Source organism: Haliotis rufescens, unplaced genomic scaffold, assembly GCF_023055435.1.
Source record: "Haliotis rufescens isolate VD_foot unplaced genomic scaffold, xgHalRufe1.0.p SCAF_83, whole genome shotgun sequence".
Taxonomy (NCBI): domain Eukaryota; kingdom Metazoa; phylum Mollusca; class Gastropoda; order Lepetellida; family Haliotidae; genus Haliotis; species Haliotis rufescens.
The window spans coordinates 581,340-590,687 of NW_025964376.1; the positions used below are offsets into that span (position 1 = coordinate 581,340).

General features: G+C 39.4%; 1 protein-coding gene across 1 annotated transcript in view; it reads left to right on the forward strand.

Annotated features, from left to right (window-relative positions):
* LOC124145351 (UPF0415 protein C7orf25 homolog) overlaps window positions 1–9,122 on the forward strand; it is a 233,833-nt gene extending 224,711 nt beyond the window's left edge. The window contains exons 6-7 of the mRNA XM_046515096.2: window positions 996–1,076; window positions 7,990–9,122. Of these exons, the coding sequence (XP_046371052.2) occupies window positions 996–1,076; window positions 7,990–8,067 (159 nt within the window). The 3' untranslated portion in view covers window positions 8,068–9,122. The remainder of the gene's footprint in view (window positions 1–995; window positions 1,077–7,989) is intronic.
* The last annotated feature ends 226 nt before the right edge of the window (window positions 9,123–9,348 follow it).

Sequence of the window (9,348 nt, forward strand, 5' to 3'; positions counted from 1 at the left end):
GTGACATTCTTTTTAATGACAAAAACTCACTGGAGCTCAGTGGTTACACTACAAGTCGCTTATGTTCCCATTTCTTCCTGACTATGCACGCATTTCTTCTGGCTTGTATATGTTTGAGTAAACATGGTAAAGATAAAGCTTCAGTCAACTTCAGTATATGCATGATTTGATCATTTCATAAGAGACCATATATCTATTATATGGTCTCTGGTTTCATACATGTATCTAAACAGTTTTTGCCAGGGCTACAGTTAAACTATTCCCAATTAGACATTGTGTTCACAACTCTTATACTGTGGGTACCCGGTTAGTTTCGGGTAATAGGGGGTTGGGTACCCGGGTAGTAAATTTGGACTCGTCCCAGCCCTAGTGACAATCATTGGGAACCCGTTTTGCCCCCAGTGGTAGATTTTTTTTCTTTTGTTACGGGGACGATTTTGACTGTATTTCTTAAAAATTGTTTTTAACACTATTTCCATTTTTCAGATTTGATTGTGGACAAGTGTTTGTAATTAAGCATGAACTGAAGTATTAACATGTGCAAAATTGCTATATTCCGTTTTCTTGCCCTTTCGGTTTACTTGCACAGTTGTTGCCGTTTACTGCAGAGTCTATGGCTTCAGCATATCTGAAAGGGTTTGACTGTCTAATGCTTGGTTTCTTGAGAACATGGAAAGTTCTCTCGTAGATTAAAGATGACTTCTTTGAGATAATGGTAGGATTCTTTGAGAGTATTGAATATTTCTCCAGACTCAGAAAGGTTTCTGTGAGATTGTGGAAGGTTAATTTTCTCTGAGATTATGGAATCTTTCCCCATTGTCTTGCCTTTTTTTGCCTTGTCTTCAAGCAATTTTTGGTAAAACCTAAGCAATTTATTTTTAAAATCGCAGGCCCTTCCAAAATGATCAAATGATCAGTCCCTGAATCACGTTATTGTGAGAAGCTCATGACAAATGTCCCAATAACTAACCACTCAACGTGTTACTTCCCGTCAGGTGATATTTGGTACTGGAGACAGCCTGGAAGCTATTACCATGACAGCCAACTCCGGATTCCTACGGGCAGCTGAGAGTCAGGTAAACAGTGCCAAGTGGGTATTGGGGGGCCCATCTCACAATCAGAGGTATCAAATCACATTACATCACCCGTATTTTAGAACCCAAGGGTGGATCGAACACTTTTAAAAGGGAGGGGTCCAAAATATCAAAAATCCTCTCTCACTCAATTCTACTCCCAACAACATGCTACATTTGGTTTTCAAAAGGGGGTGGGGGGAGAATCCGGATCCCCTGGACCACCCCTCTGGAACCACCTTTGGAACCAGTTTGGAACCACCTGTGATGTGAGTGCCATTCTGAACATTATGAGGTAAAATTGGCTCATTGACTAGGTTGTCCCCGAGTCACTGTACGCAGATTGTGTGGATCGTTGATCATGATTTCAGGCACTGGATTGTCTGGTCTACAATGTGTGAAGCCCATTTCTGGTGTCTCCCGCCGTGATATTGCTAGAATATTGCTAAAAGTGGCGTAAAACCATACTCACTCACTCAGTCTGGTCTACCGATCACCGTCATATGGCTGGAATATCGCTAAAAGTGGCATAAAACCATACTCTCCACTCACTCTGGTCTACAGGTCACCGTCATATGGCTGGAATATTGCAGAGTGAAGCATTTAACAAAAGTAGCAGAACATACAAACTTGAAGTATTTCCAGGTGACAGGCACTGCAGTCACCTACCTTTGAAACCTCACATTACATTACTGAATTGTTTATTTCTGCTTGGCCTTGATATAGGCTCTGTGTAGGCCACACTGTCCCATGGCTTTGCCTCAAGTGAACAAGGGAGATGGATATACAACTTCTTTATTACGATGAATGTGACGCTTCGGTGTAGATATAAACACCGTTATCAAGCAATTAAAACGTTGTGATGATGCTTCTAATGGTGTTAGTGTCTGCGCTGAAATGCCACATTCATTGTAATAAAGAAGTTGTATGTCCATGGAATTATCTCCCTTGTGCATCATGCCAAATTGTAACCCCGACTCAAGCTTGTGCTGTCTGGACACGGCATCATTTAATGGATGTCAATGGGTTCTTGTCACAGCCGTCTCCCCAAGGTAAGTGTGTCCACTAGCCTATATCAAAGCCTAGTTTCTACCCTTGCCACATCAAGGCCACTTTTCTTGGCTCGACCCTGGCGCCACCTTCCATAGATCACGAGTTGTGGTCAGCGTAGTAAAGAAAATGTGATATCCAATCAGATCACTGTTCTTATCTCGTAGATTCACAAAGATTACGACTAACATAGGCGACGACTTAGTCGATCAGATTACAAAACCATTCGCGATTTCATCCCTGACGCAAAACATAGGCAATCGTTGGGGGTTTTTAAGATGAAAAAGACATGTTTGTGTCAACAAAGACAGACAGTGGTAAAACACTTTCATATGAAGTTGTACCAGTTGTGGATGTTGATTTTGTGAAACGTTCTCTGATTGGACTGTTGACATGTGTGATAGTCCAATCACATTTAGCACAGGAAAGTGGGCTTGATGTGGCAAGGGTGGAAACAAGACTTTGCTAAAAAGGCTAGTGGACGCTCTTGAATTGGGAAGATGTGTCACAGCAGATTTTTTCATTTGTGTTGGTATTTTACACTTTCCATCAAAATATAACGACAGTGTACTGACACAGTGTCAAGCTGACTATGAGTGATAATATGTTGATAAGTCGTATACGGTAAATCCATATTAGTTCTCTTTAAACCTGTATTGGCCTGCCTATGTACTTTGTTGTTTAATGGTGGACTCAGCATTATTCCAGCCATATTACAGTGGTCTGTAAATAATTGAGTCTGGACCAGACAAACCAGTGATTGACGTCATGAGCATTGATCTACACAATTGGGATATGATGACATGCATCAAACAAGTCAGCAAGTCTGACAAGCTAATCTTGTGAGTCGCCTCTTAGGACAAGCATTGGTTGCTGAAGACCTATTCTAACCCAGATTGTCACAGGTTCTATCCAGTATTGGCCTGCTAGCTCAGTGATTTCTGGTATTATTTCAACATATTGCCAATAGTTCATTTAAAATGTACCATTTAATCTTTTTCAATTATTTATGCTCAGTATTCACATCTGGATTCTAATATCACCATTCTGACTCTGATTCTGATTCTGGCTTACATTGAAAACATAATACCACATTTCTTTCATCTAGCTTAACGAAATAATAAACTTGTCATCACAAATCCAGAGTATTGATAAACATGGAACCACGAGATTTCTTCTCCCAGCCTTTCAACATCAATATGTGCTTCCCTAACAACTAGTAATTGAGTAAACACAAGTATTATTCAGATTCCAGCCACATATGAGATTAGTTGTCTGGGAAATATTATTTCATTTATTGTATGACCTAAATGTCACATGTCACATCCATAACCACCATTTCTGTTCTATTTTGCAAGGAATAATTCCATTTAGCCCATTTTACCCAATAATTGATATTTCGTTTGATCCGAGTGGTAAGGGACAATTAGATAAACAGTAAAAATTCTGTCTGCATCGGCTGAATAATGAGAGCAACTCTGTGAGAGCAAATATGATCTATATATGTCATCGTATTATTCATCTAGTTCACATTCATATTGATTTCCATCCAGGCTTGTACATCCTCTATTATCCAGTGTTTTAAATCTCCATTCTTTTATGATGATATTCAGGACACATCACCACAATCACTTTGTTTTCATAGTCCAGTTGAAAGGACAAGGTGATAAAAATGTATGTCCAATCAAATTACAGCTTTCATGACTGAACCCAGCGATGATGTACCGAGCAGTAGCCTCGAGTCATTGCTGTCTCCAATACATCAGCCTATCTCCCGGCCCCTTGTGTTATGACTCAGAAAGTTTTTTTTCAGCAGCTAAAAGTCTTTGTAACGATCTTCTGATTCATTCAAATATAGTACTCAAAAGAACTAATTCGGTTTTCTTTACTTCTTTTGAGTAGTCCCAGAATTTTACAAAATATCAGGAGATTTTCTAATACGTATTTGTTGCTTATCTTCAATAAAATCGGTAACTGGTATTTTACCCTGATGCATGGAATATTGGAATGATAATGTCTTACAAATCAAGAAATGCCAGTCAACAAAACAATTTCGGAGGCATATCTATTTTGAATATCATGGGAAAACTATTTGCATTTATTTTTGAAAAACGACTTAGAATTTGGCTTGAAATAAATGATAACGTATCTGAAGCTCAAGCAGGGTTTTGTTCTGAGTATTCTATATTTGACAATATCTTTGTTCTTAAGTTGCTTCGCTCCAAATATTTATTTAAAACTAAGGGGTCATTTTTATTGCGCATGCATTGACTTCCACAAAGCTTGGACAAGGTCATTACTTTGAAGGTGTATAAACCTGCTTTTGAAAAAGGCATTTTGATTGGTTGTTGATTTCAACGCCCATGCTTGAGGGAAACTCTGTGATAGGTTGGTTTAAGAGAGCTTCAGCTGGTGAATTCCTTCCTGAACTAAGCTATGGCTGTGAATGGGTCCTGGGTATAGATCAGAACAGAATGGAGATATGATACACTGGAGAACTGGGAATGGTATGAGACTCATCTGTGTATGAAGACATCATGAAGACCCGTGAGGATCCGGGTTAGAATTGGTCTTCAGCAACCAATGCTTGTCGTAAGAGGTGACAGAGGGGATTGGATGGTCAGGCTTGCTGACTTGGTTGATGCAGATCATCGTATTTCAGTTGCTTGGATCAATGCTCATGATATCAATCACTGGATTGTCTGGTTCAGACTCGATTATTGACAGACTGCTATCAGATAGCTGGAATATTTCTGGGTGCAGTGTTAAACGGTGTTGAAAGATTTGAAGGTGGTATGAAGTATCTTATGCCCGGTAATTTCATATGGAACTGACAAGATATAGCTTGAATATTGTTGACTGCTAATTAAACAACATTCACTCACTAACTCATTACTTTATTTATATTTTCTGTTTCTCTGACAGTTGAGGCTCCATGTCCCATGTGTTATCCAACAACATATAATCCATGTCCCATGTGTTATCCAACAACATATAATCCATGTCCCATGTGTTATCCAACAACATATAATCCATGTCCCATGCGTTATCCAACAACATATAATCCATGTCCCATGTGTTATCCAACAACATATAATCCATGTCCCATGTGTTATCCAACAACATATAATCCATGTCCCATGTGTTATCCAACAACATATAATCCATGTCCCATGTGTTATCCAAAAACATATAATCCATGTTGTGTGTTATCCAACAACATATAATCCATGTCCAATGTGTTATCCAACAACATATAATCCATGTTGTGTGTTATCCAACAACATATAATCCATGTTGTGTGTTATCCAACAACATATAATCCATGTCCCATGTGTTATCCAACAACATATAATCCATGTCCCATGTGTTATCCAACAACATATAATCCATGTTGTGTGTTATCCAACAACATATAATCCATGTTGTGTGTTATCCAACAACATATAATCCATGTCCCATGTGTTATCCAACAACATATAATCCATGTCCCATGTGTTATCCAACAACATATAATCCATGTTGTGTGTTATCCAACAACATATAATCTATGTCCCATGTGTTATCCAACAACATATAATCCATGTCCCATGTGTTATCCAACAACATATAATCCATGTTCTGTGTGTTATCCAACAACATATAATCCATGTTCCGTGTGTTATCCAACAACATATAATCCATGTTCCGTGTGTTATCCAACAACATATTATCCATGTTCCGTGTGTTATCCAACAACATATAATCCATGTCCCATGTGTTATCCAACAACATATAATCCATGTTCCGTGTGTAATCCAACAACATATAATCCATGTTCCGTGTGTTATCCAACATATAATCCATGTTCCATGTGTTATCCAACATATAATCCATGTTCCATGTGTTATCAAACAACATATAATCCATGTCCCATGTGTTATCCAACAACATATAATCCATGTTCCGTGTGTTTTCCAACATATAATCCATGTCCCATGTGTTATCCAAAAACATATAATCCATGTCCCATGTGTTATCCAACAACATATAATCCATGTCCCATGTGTTATCCAACATATAAACTATGTTTCATGTGTTATCCAACAACATATAATCCATGTCCCATGTGTTATCCAACAACATATAATCCATGTCCCATGTGTTATGAACAACATATAATCCATGTTCCATGTGTTATCCAACAACATATAATCCATGTTCCATGTGTTATCCAACATATAATCCTTGTTCCATGTGTTATCCAACATATAATCCATGTTCCATGTGTTATCCAACAACATATACTGAGTCAAATTAAAAACTTCACATTTTTAAAAGTAATCCCATATATGATATGCAACGGACAAATTTATCAGAGAAGGTAATTTTTAATCATTAATGTCCAAAGAAGGATTTTAATTAACGGTGGTAAACATAATTTGTTCAGTTTCATAAACAGTTTAAATCATAAGTCCAAAGCACGAGAATCTGATGGCACACAAGTTCAGTAGCGTGTATGGCCACCATGTGCGTTGACTACTGCCACACAACGCCTCCGCATGGACCTTGTGATGCTTGTGAACACATGATTGGGAAAACGACACCATTGTTGCTGCAAAATGGTGCCAGGATCTTGCAAATTCTGTGGTTGGTTCTGGAGAGTGCGCAGACTTCTGCCAAGAGCATCCCAGACGTGTTCGATGGGATTGAGGTCGGGAGACCTTGACGGCCAGTCCATGACGTTGACTCCCGCATTCTGAAGGAAATTCCTTGTCAAAATTGCTTTGTGGGGTCTGGCATTGTCGTGTTGGAAGATCAAACCGGGTCCATGTGCTGCCATAAAAGGCAGAAGTTCTGGTGCCAGTATCTGCTCGCGGTAAGCAGCAGCATTGAGTTTGCCACGGATGACAAGAAGCCTGGAAAGTGCATTGCCACAGAAAGCACCCCACACCATGACACTTCCGCCTTGAAATCTGTCAACTTCCTGTACACAACACTGGGTGTAACGTTCATGACGGCGCCTCGAAGATTAAATCGGGATTCATCACTGAAGACAACTTGATTCCAATTCCTCTGAGTCCATCGTAAGTGTCGCTGTGCCCACAATTGACGTTGACGTCTGTGTAATTGAGTCAGAATCGGCCCGCAGTATGGCCGTCGTGCTTGAGGGTGAGCAGTTCTCAGACGGTTTTGAACAGTTTGTGCACTCAGTCTACCCCTAAACAGTTCATTTCTGGTTGATGTAGCCGTCAAAAATTGGTTACGGAGGTGACGTAAGACAATCTGACGATCCTCTGCATGTGACGTCACACGTGGTCGACCTGGCCGAGGGCGATCAGCGGTGGTACCCGTTTGCTGTAGACGCGTCTGTAAATCATAAACAGTCCGTCGACTACAACCCATCGTCCTTGCGACTTCAGCTACGGACGTTCCCTTCTGCAACATGCCGATGGCACGTTCACGTTGCACATTTGAAAGGCGTGGCATGACAAATGGCCGTAAAGACTTTTGTTTTCTTGTGTTTTTCTTTTTTTGTTAATGACTGCTAACAAGTATGGCTGAAAACACATGCGGTATTATGGCCACGTGACCAGTTGCACGTGAAAAAAAACTTTTCCCACTATAGTGCTGTGCACATGATTTTAATCGATTCCCCTGCACAAAAACGGGTGTTATCTGAAGACAATATGTGGCCATTACTGTGATAACTGGTCAAAATGTTAAAATTTTAGGATTGTGAAGTTTTTAATTTGGTTCAGTAAATAATCCATGTTCCATGTGTTATCAACAACATATAATCCATGTTCCATGTGTTATCAACAACATATAATCCATGTTCCATGTGTTATCCAGCAACATATAATCCATGTTCCATGTGTTTCAGGGTGTGACATTTGCAGTGTTTGTTCATGCAGCACGGGCCCTCACTGAGGACAAGGAAAAAACTGCAACACTTATCTAGGCCCACACTTCCTATTGTTCAAAGTCTGCAGATTTTCTAACCAGTAACACTGAGAAGGATGATATGGACATAATAGTAAAGTTGTGTAACAGAATGTTTTTTATCAGCTCACCTGACTGAATGTCTGTCATCCGTTCATCCATCTCCCTTAACACTACAGGGCCTCTGAAGCTGGAGTACTGATGATCACAGCTATGAAAAGTCTTCACAGTCTTGATCTGGTTTTAAACATGGCCATAATGGCAGCCATATTGTAAATGATGTATTACTGATTACTCAGACATTTCTGTTGCATTATGAAATGTTCTGTGCAGAAAGAATGTGACATCCACCTGCACTCATTGTTTAGTTTAACACCTGGTGCCAACATTGGTGTGTGAGAGACTGTACTCATTGTTTAAACACCTGGTGCCAACATTGGTGTGGGTGAGACTGTGCTCATTGTTTAGTTTAACACCTGGTGCCAACATTGGTGTGTGAGAGACTGTACTCGTTGTTTAGTTTAACACCTGGTGCCAACATTGTTTTGGGAGAGACTGCACTTATTGTTTAGTTTAACACCTGGTCCCAACATTGGTGTGGTAGAGACTGTACTCATTTTTCAGTTTAACACCTGGTGCCAACATTGGTGTGGGAGAGACTGTACTCATTTTTCAGTTTAACACATGGTGCCAACATTGGTGTGGGAGAGACTGTACTCATTTTTCAGTTTAACACATGGTGCCAACATTGGTGTGGGAGAGATTGTACTCGTTGAGTTTAACACCTGGTGACAACATTGCTCTTGGAGTGAATCAGCATTATTATTTTTTTATTAACACCTGGTTGGGGATATATATGACTGTAAAATAATTGTTACAGTGAACACTTGCAGTGAAAAGAGTTTATTACATGCATCAATATGTTTGAAATGTTATATTAAACTTGTTACCTGGTGAACATGCTAATCTGATTGGACATCACATTGTTGTGAGAGATTCATCTGTAAGCATTCACTAGGTTTTCTAAGCACAATAATGTAAAATGAGACACAATAAACAAACAGATGCCTTACATGGAAGTCTTTTCCTGTTCCTTCAGAATTAATTTGACTTGAGGCCTGTTGATGCATAGGAGAACATGCATAATATCTTAGTCTAAACACCAGGCCCATCAACAAAGTATGTGTAGCACGATGGCTATCTGTAACAATATTATAGTTTAAGATACACTTATGACATCGATATTGCTACATAATTTATGATAGACTTATGAACTTCGTAACATGACACAGTTTAATAT